Source organism: Amblyomma mixtum, chromosome 3, assembly GCF_055824585.1.
Source record: "Amblyomma mixtum isolate Tamu chromosome 3, ASM5582458v1, whole genome shotgun sequence".
Classification (NCBI taxonomy): domain Eukaryota; kingdom Metazoa; phylum Arthropoda; class Arachnida; order Ixodida; family Ixodidae; genus Amblyomma; species Amblyomma mixtum.
This window is the reverse complement of record NC_143014.1, coordinates 427,074,640-427,095,494: the sequence shown is the minus strand read 5'-3', so window position 1 is coordinate 427,095,494 and position 20,855 is coordinate 427,074,640. Positions and strand designations below refer to the sequence as shown.

At 44.5% G+C, this 20,855-nt stretch overlaps 1 protein-coding gene across 1 annotated transcript in view; it reads left to right on the top strand.

The window, feature by feature from the left end:
• The window catches only part of LOC149357993 (uncharacterized), a 49,876-nt gene extending 33,249 nt beyond the window's left edge, over positions 1–16,627 (top strand). Inside the window, exons 8-10 of the mRNA XM_089576705.1 lie at positions 4,876–5,017; positions 9,924–10,193; positions 15,375–16,627. Coding sequence (XP_089432831.1) covers positions 4,876–5,017; positions 9,924–10,193; positions 15,375–15,526 — 564 coding nt within the window. The 3' untranslated portion in view covers positions 15,527–16,627. The remainder of the gene's footprint in view (positions 1–4,875; positions 5,018–9,923; positions 10,194–15,374) is intronic.
• The last annotated feature ends 4,228 nt before the right edge of the window (positions 16,628–20,855 follow it).

Sequence of the window (20,855 nt, the reverse complement as noted above, 5' to 3'; positions counted from 1 at the left end):
TCTACTGATTGTTGCGGAAATTTGCTTTCTAATCAATGATTATACAAGGTGCCCTAGCTAATGAGACAGAATGGATTAAAAACAGTTCAAGGGGCGTGAAGTCAACTAAGACTGATGATCGCTGTCCCCTAGGATAGGATAGGAAAGACTTTTATTGCTCTAGAAAGGTCTTGTGCTAGTAGCTGACGAGAAAGAAGAGGTCCATCTTCCTTCTTCTCACAGGTTCGGTGCCCCTATTCCAGGGCTCCGGAGAGTTTCGCAGCTCGTTGGGCGTGCTGGATCTGACCTTGTTGGAACCCAGATCGCCGCTGGAGAGCCGGCTCTTCCAGTGTTCCGCACTCGCTTCTTTACGAAAGCTAGCGTTCTTAGTGCATTCCCACGTGATGTGGTACAACGATGGTTTGCTACCACACCACGGGCAAGTGTCCTGATATTGCGTCGGCTAAATCTTGCTAAGGATATGCAGGTTTGAAAATGTTTCTGTCTGCAGTCTTCGCCAGTACACTGCCTGTTGTTGATTTAGATCACGATGTGGCGGCGGATAGCGGATCTTTACCCCCTTATAGTAGTTGAGAATGTCTGAGCACGTAGGACCGACTCGGTCGGGTAGATCGTCCGATTGGGAGGGAGCTCGGCTCGTATACCCTCGAGCTATCTCGTCGGCACGTTCGTTCCACGCTATGTCGGTGTGTCCTGGCACCCAGTAAATGCTATGTGTGACTTTTGCTGGGTCGCGCTCTGGAGGAGCCGGAGCGCGGCGCGACCTTTTGCGGCCCCCTAAACCAGCAGCCGTATGTTTTGCTACATATTCCAAAAAGTAATAAGAAATGAAAGCGATTAGAAAAACTGTCTATTTCGTGCCTGAGAAAAGGTATAAAGCACGAAATGCATAGCAGGAAAGATGCAGTGCATTTTATGACGTCTCATGGGTGGTTGTAGGAGCAGTCGTGTACCGCAAAGATCCTATATCTGCTAGACCTAGCCTAGCTCACCACTAATTTTGCTTTACGCGTCGCCACCTTCAGCCGCCTATCTTTTCGTACAGCGCGGTGCCTTTAGCGTCCCCGATGCTTTCGTTGAATGATGTGCCGTAGAGCTCATCTGGTTTTCTTGGGCGTTATAGTGCCGATTTATGGCACGCTTCAGCCGCGTTTTTACCTTCCTTAGCGGCTACAGAAAGCTGCCGTTGGTGACAGAGGCGTTACTTTCTATTTCGTGACTCATCCACCTTCACTTCACGGCAGTGCGGCAGCACTACTGCTGGTTGCCATTCGGCAGCGCACAACAAAGCGATGAAATATGGCGAAGACGACAGCTCAGAATACTTAGCGCGAGAGGCTACCAATTAGGAGGCATTGGGAAACGAAGATGTTCTCTGTGTGTTGGCACTAGTTCGAAACCTGTTCGCGGCTTTAAGAGTTGGCAGCTATCTTTCACTGCGTTAGCAGTAAAGGTTCATTTCCAAAAACGGCAGCTACGTCGTCGGCGTTTGTTTGAAGTCCAGTCGCAGCCTCACCGAAGGAGCGAGAGTAGAAAACGAGTTCGGAGAATGCGGACAGAGTTACCATATTGACAGCTCCGAGCAAGATTTGGATCAGAAGTGGCTCAGAGAGGTCAACTTGGCTTTTTGCTGCTTTCCAAGGTTTGCAGGAAAACTGCACGGCAGACTGCTTTCCAAGGTTTGCACGAAAACTGCACGGCAGACTAATTGCGAACCTCTCGTCTCAAAGAATGAACTTCAACAGCTTTTTTTCCATTCAAACTGTAAAGTAGTTCGGTGTCTTGATGTGTGGTAACTAGGAAAGCTGAAAGCCAGAGTTCGAACTCAGAAATGAGTACATCCATGGCTTCCCTATGAATCAGAGCCAATTGAATAAGGAAGCAAATTGTCGAGGCTTCAAGACCAAGTAAGAGCACCAATTTTCTCTGAACGTATTTCGAAATTTTTGAAAAAAAGATCAGTAGAAGCAAACAAAGACTAAGCGTGATAAATATAGAAATACTTTCAGAAAGCAAGTGTGGATTGGTGGTTTCTTGAGGAGTACTTAAAAAGCTATGCCAATAGGCAGGACAGGTAACGAAGAAAGAAATGAAAACCCATGGTCCATTAAGGTGTCAGAGTGCATACCATGACAGCAAACCCCTTTCGACGGGCTCAGGAAGCTTGCTAGACTGTCGTTGTCGTGGCTGACTCAAGACACCAAAATCAAGGATGTAATGGACAGAGGCCATAGTCCTGCCGTGTGTTCAGCGCGGATTATTATAATCATTATGAAAGTGGAGGATTTAAGAGAAAAGTTATAATTATAAAGGCAAAAGCAATCACCAGTTATGGCGCTTTCTTAAAGTCGAAATTTCATAAGGTAGTGCTGTATTCCGAAAATCATGTGTTCTCATGTGTGCGATATCTTCGTAATTTTTCGGCTATACGGTTTTAAAAAGAAATTTGATAAGTAAAGAAACAAGTTCAAGGATTGCACAGAAATATTCATCTGGCGTGTTTGGTCTCAGTAGCCGGACACCGTTGCCACTGGCCACCGCTGCAGGTCGCCGAAGAAGAGAGCAGCTTCTAGGGATAGGACGCGTAAAAGCAGCAAAATGAAAAACTTGATACCAACAAGACGAGAGTCTTGGTGGTATAAAGTTTTTCATTTTGATGACTTCTTGTGGTCCTTTTCTTTCCGCAGAGGAGAAGGTTTGGCTGATGGGATTTAACGTCCCAAGGCCACTCAGACTATGAGAGACTTCGGGTTCCAGATAATATCGAGCACCTTGGATTCTTTAATGTACAATGACATTGCACACAACACAAGCCTTTAGCATTTCAACTCCATAGAAATGCGATCGCCATGGCCGGGATCAAACCTGCGCCTTTCTGTTCAGCAGCCGAGCACCATAACCACTGCGCCACCGCGGCGGCTGTACAGGTTGTATAGGAGATGGCGCTGTTCAGGCGAGCTCAAATGCACAGGCAACACTGAGGTGGCTAACTGAACTAATGCGCGGCACCCGTTGTGCCATCACAAAATTCGTTGTCTATCCGGTTATCATGAGTGTGTGCAAACATGACATCTATTACAAGAAACCCGAAGGGCATTCTCGGACGGCCCATTGATGGTTGCAGCCGCGCACCGATATTGGCCAGGGCCTTTGGCTGCTTAACGTGCCACCATCTTCGCAAGCTTCTGTTCTTTGAGTGAGGCAGCGGACATGGTCTTGCTATCTGCTTTTGGGGCTCTAGGAGCCCACTTTTTCCGGCCGGAGAGCGCGCTGGGCTTCCTCAGCCGCTTTTGACGCTATACATGTCGCCGCGTTCAGTCGTTTCTCTTTTTCGCGCCGGGTGCGCGCCCACCGTTCCTCGCCGCTTTCACTACTTCAGAAGCACCATCCCTCCCCTGCTTTTCACAAGCCTTAGCGCCATCTTTGCCTTAGCCGCTTTTTCGCCTTGTGTGCGGGTACATAAAGCTACCACTGAAAACATAGTCCAGCGTTTCTATCTCTTGATCCAAACGGATAAATTACGCCGCCTCGGCGGCAGCGTTGGTGGCTGCCGAGCGTATGGAAGCGCAGTAGAAACAGATGAAAAATGGCGATGGCGACGCTTTACATCACGCGGTGGAAGAAGGTACTACTTTGAACACCCATCGCAGAATACTGCGGCTAAGGTGTTAGGGTTTTTTTTTTGCCGTTTGCAGTTTTTTATCATGGACTTATAGGCTTGTATCAGGTCTGTGGTATTGGAGGCCGAAGTATTTCAACTGACATCCATATTAAGCATTCGGTGTTGGAGACAGTAACACATCAGACTCATTCAGAGTGATTTTGCTCATAACGCTATGTTACGAACAGTCCTAACAAGGCTCATTGTTAGCCAGGAGCTAACCAAACCTCTTTCAATATCAATATAAATATCAGTATCAATATTTCAATTCAGTATCATCTTTTCGCCATTATTGTTCATTACGCCATTTGTTTTTCGCCTATATTTTGAACCCCTTTGCTTGTTGTGTTGTGTTTAGTGGAGCATAAGCATCCAAGGCTATCATGCGCGAAGCTCAGTATTGTCCTTTGCCTCAGTAGTATGATTAGCGCAGCTATGCGTGGTTCCTCCCCCACTCAATGTGTAAAGATTTCAGCCCACGCTGACCTCCTCGCTTTCCCTGTCATGATTCTCTGTCCCGTAGTATCGACAGTCCTGCCTGTGGTTTCCTAGAGTAGTCCTTTGTTGGGCTATTTGGTGATCCATTGAAGCAGGTACTGGTAGCGCGCACAGACAAGGACAGACGGGAAGTGACGAACACAGCGCTCACTTACAAGTGAGCCTTATTGAAAAACAAGAGGATCAAGAGGCATTTCGTGCTAATGCCTACTTCCTTGAAGCATTTTTCTTATCTAATCAGAATGTTAATGAGCGTTTAATGCTGTCTTCCGCGGTAACCTAAGCACAAAAAAACAAAGTTAAACATGCAGCGGAAGTTAAACCATCCACATTACGCTGCCCTAGTGCACGGTGAATTGACAACCGAGAGAGGAAATATTGCTCGCAGCATCTGCCATGAGGACGGTATAGAGAAAACACTGATATCTATTTTCATTACCCCTAATATGAACAGCGGAACAAAGACATGCTGCAAACTGCACTTATTTCATTATATGTTCTTGCCAATTTTAGCAGATGGAGGAAAGAACGTCACTTTCACTGAACAGACTCCATTTGTAATGGAATCGAGGGTCCTCTCAATTATCGCGTACAGAGGAATATTGTCCTTTGAATTCATACGTGAGAAATAGTGATCGGTTGGACGTGTGCGCTTATGTATCTTTGGAGGAAAATCAAAGCTCATGACATTTAAAACGCACTTCTCCTTTGGTAAGGTCGTGGAGCAGGGCAGTCGCCAACCTTTGGGACCACACGAGCTTGGAGAAATTTGTGTGAAGAGCCCAGGCGCCTTTAAAGGCTACATCAACAATCCGAAAGCTACGGCTGACGCATTCGAGAACGGCTTCGTTCGCACTGGTGAGACGTCACTATTTGTCTTATTTTATTTTTATTTCACTCAGTATGTGGCACGCCCTTTTGTATAAAAGTTGTAAATCTGTTTACCGGATTGAAGGTCTTCATAGGCACAAATTTACCTGTTTGTTCAGCTTCTACTCTCCTAAAAAGGCAGTGAAGTAACTAACTTTGTGAGCGGTAACTGCTAGTCACATACAGTAGGCTAGTACGTAGGTAGTAGCTGCGGGTGGTAACTGCAAGGAAGCTACCTCTACCTCATTCGCTACCTCTAGAAGGTAGTAGCACCAACAAATATTATGAAAATTTACTGCCTATTGAGAGTAGTGACCGCAAATGTTGTTTATTTATTTATTCAATACCACCATCTGCCTTATGGTGGCCAAGACAGGATTGGTACGGGGATACATCTTTGTACATTGCAATGTGAGAAAGCAAAGAAAGAAGCGAGCACGGAATGAGCATAAACACAGTGCGTTTTCTAAAGAAAAAGAGGCGGAAAATTATGAACACACTACGCTTGTCAAAAAATACACGGCAGCAGGTACGAAAGACTCAAACTTTCTCAAACAGGCTACGTCACGCGGAAGCAAGTTCCATTCGGATATCGTCTTTGGAAAAAAAGAGAAAACTGGCAAGCTTCGTTCGACACTGTGGCACAACGATTGACGAGTTGTGTTTGCCGCGTATCGGACGTGATGCGTTACATTGCCTGTAGTCATCAAAGGTCATTGTTGCTTGTGTATTAAAGAAGCTATGCAGCATTTTTAAGCGATGCGACTTGCCGCGGAATTCAATTGTCTGGAGTTAGATCGTCTCAGTCGATTAGTGATGGAAACATGTGTTCCATATGCGTTGTAGATAAATCTAAGTGCTTTATATTGAACTTCTTCAATGCTATTTATGTCTACTTTTGAGTGCGGGTCAAAAACGACGTGAGAGTATTCCAGCAGTGGGTGTACTAATGCAGTGTAAGCTGCTAATTTCATTTTAGTTCTGAAGTGCTTCAAATGATTTCTTAACAGCCAAAGCCTGGTGGACGCCTCTGAAACTATACCTTATTCTTTATTCAGACATTGCCCACAGCGCCCGAGGGCGTTAGAGCAGGGGGGGGGGGGGGGGGAGGTTACAGTATAGAAAAAAACATCTTCATTCACGCAGCACACTTATGATTCAGCTAGTCGACTCTACTCTCCGATCGACTTAACAAAACAGGAATTTGCGTAAGTGCCTGTCCTGGCATGATACTCACGAACTTTAGAGCTGTGGTCTATGGGCCTGGAGGCGTAGTGTGGCTCTTTAACGTAGTCTTCTTTATTAATACCGGTTTTAATGTGATAGATTGTAAACAACAATTTAAGCCTTAGTTTTCTTCGGGTGGAAGGCAAGCAGCTCCCAATTATGCTGATCTTTCATGGCCCTTAAGCGGTCGTTTCTTCTGAATCGTCCCCAGACAAACCTGGCCGCGCGGTTTTGAATATCTTCTGTATGCTCAACAAGCGTCTAGCTCGAAGGGTCCCAAACCACACAGCCATATTCTCAAAGAGGTCTTACGCATCTCAGTTAGGCAGTATTTTTGAAACGGACAAGAGAACATCTCGAGTTTCTTTAAATACAATTTAGTGCCCTACCTGCTCTACGCACCAGGTCGTCAACGTGTGCATTCCATGAACAATCAAGTGAGAGTGTTACGCCTAAATACTTATATATAGCCTCTTTACATATCAGGTCTCTATTAATCATATACCGGGAATCAATAGTTTTTTCTTTTTGTTAAAACAGGCATGAACGCACTTTTTAAAATTTCAATTCATCTTCCAAGTTGAACACCAGGTCTGAGTAGGTTTTAAATCTGTTTGTAGATATAAAACATTATGATCAGTGACAATTTGTCATTCACAACACAATCGTCAGCAAATAAACGGACAAGGAATACAATGCCCTCAGCGATATCATTTACATATACCAAGACCAAGACTGCGCCCGATGCGTGAGTTGCAACTTAAGTTACGGTTCAATGCAATTCCCAAGCATTTGGGCTCATTTACAGGACCAATAGCTGTACCATTAATTTTTTATGTGCAATTAAGAAAACACTTCTTCCATGTTATTGTCATATCTGGACACTTAGAGGTATTTAAAGACATTTGCCAAGTCTGACACCACTTGGAAAGATCTGACAGGTAATTTTGCAGCATGCAGTGATCCTCTGCTTTTTGAATTGGTATGTATACAACGCATTGCCTGGGAAAAAGCGGCACCGCATTGGGGAGATAAAAGTCAGGTCATTTAAATACTTAAAAAGCAATAGCGGGCCAAGTACGGAGCCCTAGGGGACTCCTGACAGAGCTGGAGCTGATAGTGAATTGCAACCAGGTATCTGGACATACTGGTGTCGTTCAGAAAGGTATACGGATCTGGCCATTGGACAAGACGCTGATTTTGAAGTAGATGTCGGAGCTTTACCATCAGCACGCAGTGCGAAACACAATCAAAGGCACTTGTGAAGTCGAGATAAATAGCATCGATTTGCTCACACTTATCTAGACATGCTAAATATTCATTAGTTGTATAGAGTGGTTGTGTAACGTTCGACAAATCACGCCAAAATTCGTGTTGTCTACTACAAAAGAAGTTATTTCTTTTTGTAAAGGAACTCAAGTGCTTGAAGATCAAATGTTTCATAACCTGGCCTGAAGTACACAATAGTGAAACCGGCCTATAATTAGTCACACAGAGCTTATCACTAGATTTGTGAATGGGGATGACCTTTGCAACCTTCCAGTCAGTTGGAACATGAATTTAGATGGCTTTCGTTTAGAGCCAGGTATTTATTAAACCATTTTGCATAGCGCTAAAGAAACTAATTTAGATGCCGACTCGACGTGGAGACTTCTTTTTGTACAAATTAAGTAGGGCAGCAACAACTCCACAGGCAATAATAAGTCTGGCAAGATAATGCCTCGGAACCAAAATTCAGGGTCATGAGTATTGTCTGCTGTAAAAACTGAAGAAAAGTATTTGTTGAAAGCTGATGCAATGCAATAAGGATAGTTTATTTCCCTTCGGTTCGAACGGATTTTGCTTAGCGGGTCTTCTATGTTAAGTGTACACATAATTTTCGAGTATATGAAGAGAGAAAATAACGCATTTTGATATTAAAAATTATGCTTGGAGTGATTTATTTTCGTGCTCCGTGTGAACGCACTGCACTATAGTGGGACCTGCTTTAATACGTCTCGATCCTAGGTGGTTGATGCGACGCTTTAACTTTAGGATTTCACGCCTAAACCTTGGGCTAAAATGACAAACCCGCAGCAGTATACAGACCATTTCGATGAGTGTGTTATATGGAATTAGTGTGGAATCTAGTTCCTTTTTATAACTATGGCTACGACCCCTCCCCTCATGCTGCGATCATGTCGAACTATCTCGTTGGTGTTAGGTATTACTTCTATGTCCGGAATTGCTTAATTCAGCTAGTTTCGGTTATGGTTACGACGTCTAGGTTTTGTGAGATAAGAAGACTTTCTAGTTCATTGCATTTCTTCCATATGCTTCTGGCACTGAGGTTCAGCAAAGTAAACAGGCTTACAGTGGCGCGGTCGCCTAACCGCTGACTAAGCAGTTCCGTACTCTGCGCACGACTGGCAGACCTGCCAGCGCCCCGGCAGACTAGTCACTAAGCACGTACAGTTACACTTTCCTCACGGATAGATACCTCTAGTAACATTTACTACAAACTATAATTAGCCATTTGGGACCAATGTCTTTCCCCGGAAACGTTCGTCCTCTTTCGGGACTAAAGGCAAAATGGCTTGCCTCCAAACTGAAGCAACAAAAGTATGCGAAGTCTGTTTATGCTAATAAAGCAAATGTCGATGGAGCATTGACGGGGTTCAGGCTGCTCTGCAGTGCCCAGCACTGGGTAGAGGCCACGTCATGACGTCATACTGAGGGTGCTCGAAAGAATAAATCAAATTTCATTGAAGGTTGAGTCCACGGAGCGTCGTTTGGCGGCATCCGACGACGAACGGGAGTGGGTGGGAGAAGGCACCGCAAGTCTGAAATCTTCCTCAGTATGACGTTAATACCCAGGTTCTTCTCTCAACGATAGGCTGTGAGAAGAAGCCTGCACTTCATGACCGCTTCAACTGGAGGTTACGTCACCGTTTTAAGTAATAGCGCAAAAAAAAAGCTTGGCCTGCTTTACCTTCAAGCTTCATAGATTAGAATTCTTCAAGCTCGCCTAATTCTAAAAAAAATGCTTCACTTCTCATTCATGCTGGGAGAGCTGTATCAAGGGGAAACCGTGAGGTGCGTAAAGAAAATGTTAACAGATTATGCTAACAATGTGGAAAGGGCGCGGGAAGGAAACTGCTATGATGAATTCCTTGCTAGCAACCACCTCATCTCTCCTAATACGCGTAACTGCACTCAGGCCTTTGGTTCTACTGTTGTCATTAGAAAATGAAAACAGTGTGTCACGCGGTAAAATGTAGAGTCCGAACGGATAGCTAGACTTGAGGGCAATTGTGTGAGGAAGGCTCCCACTGGATTCTCTAGTAGAGAGAGAGAGAGAGAAAAACTGTATTCAGTAAAGGGGAGGCATGCCTGGTTAAGAGCTTAGCATGCAGAGAGATGGGTTTATCCTGCATACGTAGACGCGTCCTTTTGTCGGACAGCATATATATGATGAACCACTCTTGTGAACCTCTCGCAACAAAGGTGCTAGAATTTCAGCAACCGTCGTTGCCTTTGCTCCGTCCTTTGCCTGTTTTTTGATCTTCGGTTGTTATTTGTCCTGGTGAGACGGATAGGTGAGAACGCCAATACCGTCAATTACTTGTCGAGTACAAAACGCCGACCACGAAACTCTTTGCCTAGCCGATATTTTTTCCCTTTGCAGGCGACGTAGGCTATTACTCTCCCGACGGCCGCTTTTACGTGTGCGGCCGGCTGAAAGAGCTGATCAAGTGCATGGACCAGCAGGTGGCCCCGGCCGAGCTGGAGGAGCTGCTTACCGCAGACCCTGGTGTGGATCACGCGGTCGTCGTTGGGGTTCCGCACCAACAGTACGGAGAGGCGGCGCGGGCATTCGTGGTGCCCCGGCGTCGCCTCCAACCAGGAAGCCTCGAAGAGCATAGGGAGGCAGAAAGGCTGCAGCAACTCGTGGCCGGTATGAATGGCTGTGCTGAGCTTCGATGGCATCGTTATTGCTAACCTGGGATCGACGAGCTAAGCGGTCTCGTCAACAACAGTGTACGCGAAAAAGCACGCCTATGAAGTCTGTCTCGAGGGTGTTTCGTATCTCAAGACATGCTTCAATATTGTCTGATGTGTGTAATCTTAGGGTGTTTTTAACTTTAGCCAGCGCAACCCTTTTACCACGGTGTTAGACAGCCACTCTTAGAAATACTTTTATAGAACACGGTTTATACTTATTAAAAACTCTCATTTAATTTGCTACAAGCGCAAAAACCCCATTATTAGGGCCAGTTTGGAACAGTATTTGTGGGAGAACTCCAGTGGCTATGGAAGAATAGTACTGATTATTCGCTTGGTGCTTTGTACGTACTCTTCGTGCTCTTAAGATTCTAGCACAGTGGTACATGGGTGTCTATTGGAGATTCACAATCACAACAGGGTTTCTTTTCGAAATCTGACGCGACTGATCGAAATAACCACACTATGCTTGTTTTTTTATTTAATTACTCGCACGCAACAATTTTGTACTCGTCTTGAATGAAGGTCGCGCACGCTGTCACCCATTCATAACTGTCGCAATACATATGCACCATGCACGTTAGTACAGTCGGCACTTGACACTCACACGTACTTACATAACCCTCGTACGTGAAAATGTGCCCGCACTCCCTTTGGTTTCCGTGTTCCGTGGACAGTGGCATATACGCAGAGGAATCCCACTTCACTCTTGCTGGCGGTCATCTGTGTCCTGTAGCAGCCCGAACAATATCATGAGCAAGGATGAAGATATCATGAGCAAGGATGAAAAAATGCATTTGTTAGTGTGACTTTAATTTGTTTTCATTTTCGTTTTTTGTTTTTACAATCTCAAAGACCCCTGGACGGGGCTCCACATGAGGGACACATTGCCGCTAGTATGTCCTGAGTTGGTGAAACTGCCCTGGGTAAAAGCAGTACCCACTACCATGCTCACTGTTCCAAATCTTTGCGAGCAAGCTGTAATACTTTGCTGTTTCGTATACAGGAAGTATGGGGGTTCCTATTCCCCAGAGCCGCCAGGTACAGGCCGGTTTCCAGTGGGTAAATATGCTATCTCCTGGCCGCGTGCTTTCTTCTCTGGGATGAAATTCTGCGACAATGTAAAGAAAATATAAATAAAAATACCTTGTGCAGCGCGCTCTTTGGCCAAAGTTGCATTGAGCCATTAATATCAGTTCACCATCATACTAAGAGCCGGCGTCACCTATAGTACAGTTGGTAACACCACCATTACTTAGGCAAGTTTCATTAATAACGCAATCTGGCGGGCTAGTTGGTGGGAATCCATACGATTTCAGCAGCGCGAACACGGTTAGGAAAAGACAGAAGGCGGACAGGACAGCGCTGAACTATCAACTTTATTTCAAGAATGCCCAAGGCCCCGCTCTTAAATACACATGCCACAGAAGCGCCCACCTGGGGGATTTATCTAAGCACAACGCAATCAGAGCGCGAACGAGTATATTATCAATTTTTCCCGGGTTATCAAGGATACAACGAGCATGAGCGCTAACAAAGAAAAGACTAAAAACCAGTGAAAGACATGTAAAAAGCATGGAACAACAGGGCTAAGGGTGCATGAGGTCTGAAGAAAACACAAGCAAAAAAAGCTAAACAGACAGGAATGACATTGCTACAACACGATGGGATAACAAAGCCGAGGAAACGGAGGTTGTTAGGTGAAATGGCGAAAACAACTGCTTAAAAGGTTAACTAAGAATGAACGCCAACAACTAACACAGCTAAAACGTAAGAAATCATGTAAAAGATGCCACTAAAACCGGGTGAAATCAAAATAAAACCAGAGAGAAAGGCGACATTTTTTTCGGACAGGGAGATTGAAGGAGTGCTAACACGACCTTCCCTAGACTTCCTGATGTAGTCAGCTTCAACAATTTCGCGCGTCAACTGGTTTTTATGCTTTTTTAGCACAGATGTTCTTTTGAAACGGGGAACACATTTCTTTTTGCTATCACATCCCTGACAGTGGGCGGGTAGATTTCGTTGTGAGGAACCGTGTGTATTTAAGAGCGGGGCCTTGGGCATTCTTGAAATAAAGTTGATAGTTCAGCGCTCTGTCCTGTCCGCCTTCTGTCTTTTCCTAACCGTGTTCGCGCTGCTGAAATCGTATAAAGTTTCATTAAGCACGCTAACAACTATCGGTAACCTCCTCGTAACGCTCAGATACATTAGGTCACGGCAAGCAGCTCTCACTTGGTTGTGAACAGCTCACCTTAAGAAGAGACTTGCTATACGGACAGCAGTCGTGTGTCAACGATGCGCTTCAGAAGGAATTTTTGGGATCCACAGTGGTGGAGAATGTTGAAGAAACGTTTAGGCTTTAACGCGCATGCGGTAGCAATGTTGCCTGGAGCAGTACTCATGCTTCGTTTTGCGTTTAGAGTAAAATATTTCTCTGGAACTTTTGAAGAATTAGAAGTGGTGTTTGTGTTTCCAATGGCAACAATTCCTCTCGCATGGCGGTTGCTTGGGCGGCAGCAAAAGAAAATCGCAGTAACTAGCGGGAAGTTGCAAGGATGGCCTCATAAAAGGCGCCTCTAGATGTCCGCGTATTTTATTTTTGAGAATGTGCACTACTCTTCAAAGTAAATGACAGTAAAGACTATCTTTTCAAAATATACAAATCAATATTACAAATTGCGGAAGTAATTGCGGTGACAGCTGATGCGAAGTCACCAAGACATCCGGGAACCGCTTCATAAGACTGTCTCTCACGCAGAAACACGTTCTGTGGTACGTTGCTTTCTTGCGGCACTAAATTGTCATAGTTTAGTCGCTACTGCACTGTGCGTGCAGTGCGCGTAGCTTTGTCCATCTATCAAATAGCGATTGCAGCTCAAGATTCGGTCCAAAAGTTTTGGTGGTGATTTTAGAGTTTCCACACTGAAAGAAACTTAAACGCGAATTGCCTATTGCCTGCTCCATGCTAACCAACAAAATTGCAGAATCACGTCCCCAAAACCAGCATAGTGCTGCGCAATCCCGGTCCCCAGGTCATAGTAAAGAAGGAAAGAAATCAGTCCGACGCACCAAGTGTTTATCCCTCAATTCACCACAGCTTCATCTCCACTTCATTTACTGTGTCCTCGCCACTGTGGTGCTGATGTCCATTCGCCCCGACCTTCGCAACTAGCAGACAAACACACCACTTCCTACCTGGCGCGATATCCAGCGTGGACAGATTTAACGTTGTGGAGACGAATCGCAGACAAAAGTCGTCGTCGGGTCTCCACAAATATATTGGCTGGGCGCGCTCAGCCAGGCGGGAACGGGACAGCGTGCCACCGGCATGCATTTAAGCAACTAGGAAATCCAGTCTGCGTGTGCTTAGCAGGCGTGCTGGGGCTGTCCTCGTCTTCTGCGGCAGGACCACGACGGCACGCTATAACATCATGTTGACGTGTTAGCGACTACGGAAGATAATCTCCTCAATGCGGCAGAAAGTGTCTGAGGTCTGCATTTTTTGCTCCTTCCGTTCAGAAGTCCAGCGGATCGGGCTAGGTAGTGAAAATATGACATTTTCCAAAGCGCTAAAAACACACGGGCGAAGAAAGAACAGACGCGGACAAGCGTTACTTCCAACTGATTTATTTTGTGAGAACGCAAGTGGTTTATACATGTCCTCAGCAATCCCGTGTCAATGAGAGAGCGCGTGCGCGATAACAGTGCGTAGTTGCCCAGAACAGAATCAGTAACCATGTGCAGGATTACGTTGATATACGCAGAAATGCCAGTTCTTTTTTTTTTAGTTATGAAAGAGAAGGTGAGCTAACACAAGTACTTCACAGAGATGCTGTTCTCTGTACGTCTGTGATCTCCCGGGTCAGCTGATCTCGACTTCATCCGATGGTATGGCACGCAATTAGCAGTTGACCGCAATTACGGCAATTACAGCAGTTAATGGTTGTAGGCAGCTTCCGGAAGAATTTCCAACAATAATGCTGTGCTGGCGTAGCCAGTCGTTGAAACAGCAGCCTGTTTGGCCAACATACATCTTGCCACAAGGCAACGGGAGGGTGTAAACAACACAATCCACAAAGTCAACGTTCGCTGTTTGGTGTTTGATGCCGCATATTTGTTTGAACGACGGGTAGAGCATGGAGCTTGCAAAGCTTGTTTTGTTTACGAGGGGCCATAAACACGAATTATCACGTCCGCATTCTGCGCTATCGTTTTTAAACTTTGAGAAACACATTGAGAAATGTAGGATGAAACAATTCTGCCGAAAAATACCACTTCTGTGCGAAATTTCAGCTCGAACAATGCGCCCGTTTAGCTGGGAGAAGCATTCTACCGCGTGCGTTTATTTGCGCAACACGCGATTGTTCCTGATACGTCGTTTGTTGTCATTTCGACTCTTTAAGCAGGCTGGCTTAAGACCACTAGACAATGAAATCCAAACATCAGGGATTATTATTACCTCGCGTGACCAAACGAGGACTTTCATATCACAGCCACCGACATAGCTTCAACAAGAAATTCATTTAATTATCATTTGTTGGTAGCAGGGGAATACTTTGAAGTGCTCCATGTATACAAACGCCAACCGCACCATTTCAAAAACTGAAACACGCGACGCGGAAGATTTGATGGCTGCACTCCCTTCAGACTGATACGAAAAATGCGTACCAGTATTCCAAAATTCAGCCCTTCGCTTTGTGCTTTTTTCGCATTTATATTTCTAATTTATTTATTTTCTGCCTATATATCGCCCAAAGAGACTAATTGCCTATATGTTGCCCAAAGAGACTGATAGCCTATATGGGGCCTAAAGAGACTGATAATTGCGTACATTTGTGGCTGAGACATCACAAAAATATAAAAAAGTGTACTTGTTCGAGAAAGCAAAACTAAAGGGAATTATGCTGCGGGCTAAACGCAATCGTCTCAAAGCGTGACTGAAAAGCTACCTGTTGAGACATCTCCAACAAATACATTAATCATTATGCTGTAAAAGAGGGAAACCAAAGCTTGCCGAGCTGTGCTGAAGTGGGCCATTGTGGCTTCTTGAAATCATGAATTAAGGTGCTATGTACTTCACATCGGTTATCACCGGCTGGTTCTCATTCTTCTTATGTTTTTCTCGTTTCAGGCAATCTTGCTGCCCACAAGCACTTGCACGCCGGTGTACATTTCATTGAGAGCATTCCCAGCACGTCGAGTGGCAAATACCTTCGCTGCTCACTAAAAGAGCTCTGTACTCAACAGCACTGCAGAGACTTCAAGGCACACGACGTGCTGTGAGAACAGGTTGTCTACGCGCGCAGATTTTAGCAAACACCGTCCAGCCAATTCTACTTGCCGGTGCGGTACATCTCTGGCACATGGCTTCGCACGCATACAAATGTAGTCTCTTGCTGCATAGATTAAGTGCCTTGTTGTGCAGCAAATATTGTCAAGCGCAGTGTTAAACTAATTTGTTTCCGCATGGAAATGGATCCTAGAAAATATTAAGTTTCACCTCAACTTTTTCGGCTGTATTAAAAACGCCACAAATAATAGATGCATAAACATAGTGCTCTAGAGCGACCGTAAGCATTTTAGGCGACGCGAATAAGAGCAGCTGGAAATTGTCATGGTGATGTTTCTGTCCTTAACTACTGAGCGCCTTGAGAGCCGTCAACAGGTAGTTTCCATATACTTGAGCTAAATTTATTTTTGCACCCGCCTGCACAATTGAGCGCCAGGGTATTTCGGCGTCCATAAGCGTAACATATTAAAAGACGAATTGTCTTTCGGCAAAACATATTGAGGTATACTTTCTGATGCTGATACATACTGATGGTTCACCATAACATACCGTCTTTACACACTTGGCGCAATATGCACTGGCTGAAGTTTCTCTTTTTACTCAAGAGTAACGACCTGTCTGTCTTTCCCCATTTGTGTCCTGCACCGCTAACGGCGAGGTCAACAAGAAATGATTAGTTCTAACATAGCAAACGCAAAGTCTGAAGTAACAGACTGTGATTTCAACGACCACTTACCTATATACCTTGGCCATTTAAAACAATGCAAAGCCTCGGTACCTCCTGTTTTAAAGAATATCTCCACTGGAAATCTAAACAACTGTCAACAATGTCTTGCAGACAGAAACGATCAGAAACGATGAGGCAAACCTAGGTCTTGAAATCTTCGTCAAAAAATTTCTAACAATTTACGAGGCCAATTTTCTATACAAAGCTTTCTTCTCGCCCAGGAAAAGTAGAAAGCCGAGGATCACTAGTGGCGTGCTTTTAAAAATTATAGCTAAATAGGCTATGTACAAGAAATATCTTGCCTACAGAGGCTGGGACTCTTAAGCAATATAAAAAAAGTACCGTAATAGTTTCAACAAAGAATTAAAACGCGAAAAGAACTACTATTACAATAACATTTTTACAGATCCGTGGGACATAGAAAACAATCAACTCGGTGTTTCTAACGCGATCTTTTAACACTGACTCAAGTTGTTATCAATAGAATAGTAATCAGAAATAATGAATTTAATTGCAAGAGCTATCAACGAATACTTAATAAAATTGTTCTTTTTTCCAGTAGCAGCGAAACACTCTCGCTACCTGAGGGATAGTAGTGCACATTCTATATGTTTCAACCCTTTACTGAGGCTGAAATTTCGTCCATAATTAGACAGATAAAGAATACTAGCAGCTGTGATAACTCTGACATTCAGGTACATCCAATAAAGTTTGTCGCAGACGCAATTGCGATTCCCCTGACATATATCTTTAATACATATGTCTCTACTGGTAGTTTCCATGACAAACTACAAAGAGAAAAAATGTCCATGCTCTACAAGAAGAGTGATAAAATAGTCTAACCAATTACCTTCCCATCCCTATCTTACCGGTTTCTTCTTGAGTCCTTGAATGTGTCCTTCATATGCACTTTCCAAATTATTCTGATAAGTTAAGATTCATAACAGAATCGTAATATAGATTCCGTAAAAGGTGCTCTACAGAATTGGTTCTTCTCGGCCAAAAAAAAACATATAGTAAAGATATCGAGGACAGGATCTTGGTTATGGGGATTTTTGTCGATTTAACAAAGGCATTCGACTCGCAGAACCATGACTTGCTTTCAGCAAAATTACATTTCTAGGGCATCCGTAGCACAGCCCTTAATATTCTGCAAGGATACCTTGGTCACCGTTGTCACTAAGTAGCAATAAATAATTTCACATCCTATATTAAACTCGCTTCATTAGGTGTTCCCCAGAGGAGGATATTAGGCCGATATTTGTTTAACATATATATCCATGATATACACCTCCTCCATGTTTGCAAACAAGCGAGGTGGCGCTGCAGTCGCTAGTGGGCTCGCGGTAGGCAAGCAGCCAGGGAGTGGCGCCGAGTTGAGGTGGTGCAGCGCCGGTTTTCAAGGCTCGTAGGCGTGTTTTGAGTTTCTGAAAATCATAACAATGGTTGATGCTTTCAACTTAGTATTCCTCGAAATACACAGGCTCGCGTTGGCCATGTGCGACGTATTTCGTCACAGTGTATTGTATTATGGCTAGAAAGCGTTTCTGCCGTTGGTTTCTACCTAGGCATTGAATAAAATGACAAGTTTTTGTCAATTGGCACTAGAGGGAATAATTTTACCGCGGGGCAGTAGTGAGAGAAGCACTGGCCTTTTTTCGGGAGAGCCGACGTGCGGTCACCGCCTGTTGACACGTGTCGCGCAGTGCGAAAAATGGGGACAGCTTCGTGTCCCGATCTCGTGTCCCGATCTCGCATGTCTCGCGTAACCGCTGTTTTTAGCCGTCAGATAAGGCACCGGCCAGGCCGACTTCTCCCCTTCTTAAACTGGTCGATTTGGTGAAAAGTTTGAATTCCTGAAATTATATTCTTTCCTAGACCTGGGTCTTCGGTTTGGTGACGAAGAAATATAGCAAAATATTCAGTAGAAATTCATAAAATTACGGTTTTTAGATCTGTGGTCGTAAAAAATTGTGAGGTAATGGGGTTTCTGATGGTTTTGGCACGCCGCGAATTCTGCGGGCTTCCGACGACGGAGCACCACAATGGTAGCATCACTACGAAGAGGGATCAGAGGTTTCGTTGATTTCAGTGCCGCATTTCTTTAACTAAAACGAAAGCGAAGAGGCCATAAACAAGGGAGTAAACTTAAAGGTTTGTTTTGCGATCTACCACATTTTCAGGGATTGGCATCACACACCCCTTCGTAAATTTGTAAATAATGGAAATAGAATGATTCTATTTGTCGCGAGCAATTCCAGAGACGTTGAGGAGTGCAGTAAATCTCCCGATTTTTTTTTCCTACAGGATCAGGAGTATGTTAGTTATTTTTATAACAAAAGTTTTCATGTGACTAAGCAAGCATAAGTACTGAGAATCTAAAAAAAAGTAATACCGCCATCATAGAGAACAGGGCTTTGGGGACATGCTGGCATAAAAAATTTCCGCACTTTCAACATAATTATTCAAGACCCGGGGTGACTTTCCGAGGGTGTTAATTATAATTACCCAAGAACTGTACCAGGTATAGCTGAAAATAGAACGCATCACTGAAATTACCAGAGCAATTTCACATTTGCGCCAAATTTGGTTACATATATCATGCATCAATAAAGAAAACTTTTCATTGCCTCATACCCTGTCAATCTCGCTGCGTGCCTCTGTTGGTAGACCGCCTGCGGTTGCTTCTTTCCAAACAGGCTTCGCGGCCATGTACTACTTCATGAAGCAGCTTATGACACATGCATCATGCAATCAAAAGCATGCGGTTTTTAGCACACTTAAAGTACGCTGTTCGAAGCATGCCAACGTGAGCGCGCAAAATTGTCACAACTTATTAGACTGCTTTCTACTGGAATCAAATAATTTTGTCGGTCATGTTAAGAAATACTTTCAAGTATACATTAAGTGCCCTAAAACGCGACATTATACGTTCGTATAACTTCTACACACGTTAAAACATGCTGTGCTATCAACAGAATAACGCGCTCCTTGGTGGTGAGTGACCCTGCCGGCGTCCGTGCACACCAGCTCAGGGTGAGAAATATGCGCGCAGCTACATGGTTTTTTTGTTCCTGGTGCAATTTTAAGCGTACCAAGCTGTTGTTCAGGTGAATGAGCGCAGCAATTTCCCTTCTATGAAGTACGTTGACTGGCAGCGCCGGTCGACACCGAGACTTCGCGCTTTTACTACCGCGGCCCATTTCCTAACGCGGTATTTATTTGCGAGAAACCTATTAAGGCTAAATTAATTTTCCGTTTTGTGATACTACGCGGATGCAACAGTTACGCAGCTGGTCAGTACATGCTGCCTCTGCAGTGCGCAGGCATGATGCAGCCGCCGGTAGCTGCGGCAGCTGCGGTAGGCATGGGCAGGCGGAACCTGTTTTGCCTACCGCGCGAAAGTCGCTACTGACATCAGCGCCACCGCATCTTCGTGACGTCGCGGGGTGAAGGCGGTCTATAGCTCATATTGAGCCATCTGTTGAATTCATTACGTCTGGGGACCACAGAAGCTTATTTTTATGTGACGATTATATTTACAAGTTAACTGTGCCACGAGATTTTCAAAAATGTTCATGACTGGTGGTCCTGTGACAGGCTACTCATCCATTCCAAGAATAACAAAGTAGTTACTTTCCGCGCAATAGGCCGGCAGCTCACACATAATTCCTTGCTGTATTTAAATAGCAACCGCGTTGAAGTAATTAATAAATTGAAAACTTTAGGCGTAATATTCAATGAGAGTATGGTTCGGAATGCACACAAAGATAAGACAATATATCCGAATCAGTACGTACGATTGGTGAGTTTTATCGGCACAGGGAAGTTCTTCCTGTCCACTTCTTATTTACCATTCATACTTCTTATCACATATCTCATACTGTTTTATAAAATGGGCTACCAGCACATCTAGGAATATTGAGAGGCTAGCGAGATTTCAAAAGAAAACGGCTAGAGTAATCTCAAATGCTGCCATTGGTCACCCTGCAGCTGCTTTGCTGGAAAAGGTTGGTGTAATTATGATCAGTAATTTTTACACTTATCGCCTATGCGAGGCACTGAGAAATGAAACAAAGCATAATAGCACTTTAATAACAAGATTAGCTTATATGCGCTTCAGTTCATACGCATATGCGACATGCCATCCAAAATATTGGAAGCGCTGCCAACATTCAGCGATATCAAGGAGCAGAGGGGAGGTATCTTTAATAGTTTGTGGTGTTCACCAATCGGAGGTTAATAGGGTAATTATTCGAACAGTATTTGACGATAGACAGCACAAGAAAAACAACCACACGCTGCCGGTGGGTAGTGGGTTCGGGTCCCACCGGTCTTCTGCTACAAGACGTACTACGTCCGCCGCTATGGACGAGGGTGGCGCTGCTGACCACTCTCCAAATGGCTGGCTGAAGTTCGCGAGGCAAATAAAGAGGGGCCAAGAAAATTCTGGAACCATATAAGCTGGTTGGGAAAAACAAATCAAAGAACGCAGGCACAGATTATAGATGCTGAGGGAGATGTTTAGAGGGAGGCGATGCTGTGAACTACATTACGTAATTTACAGCTGCGTCTTTTAGCAACGACAATTGGGT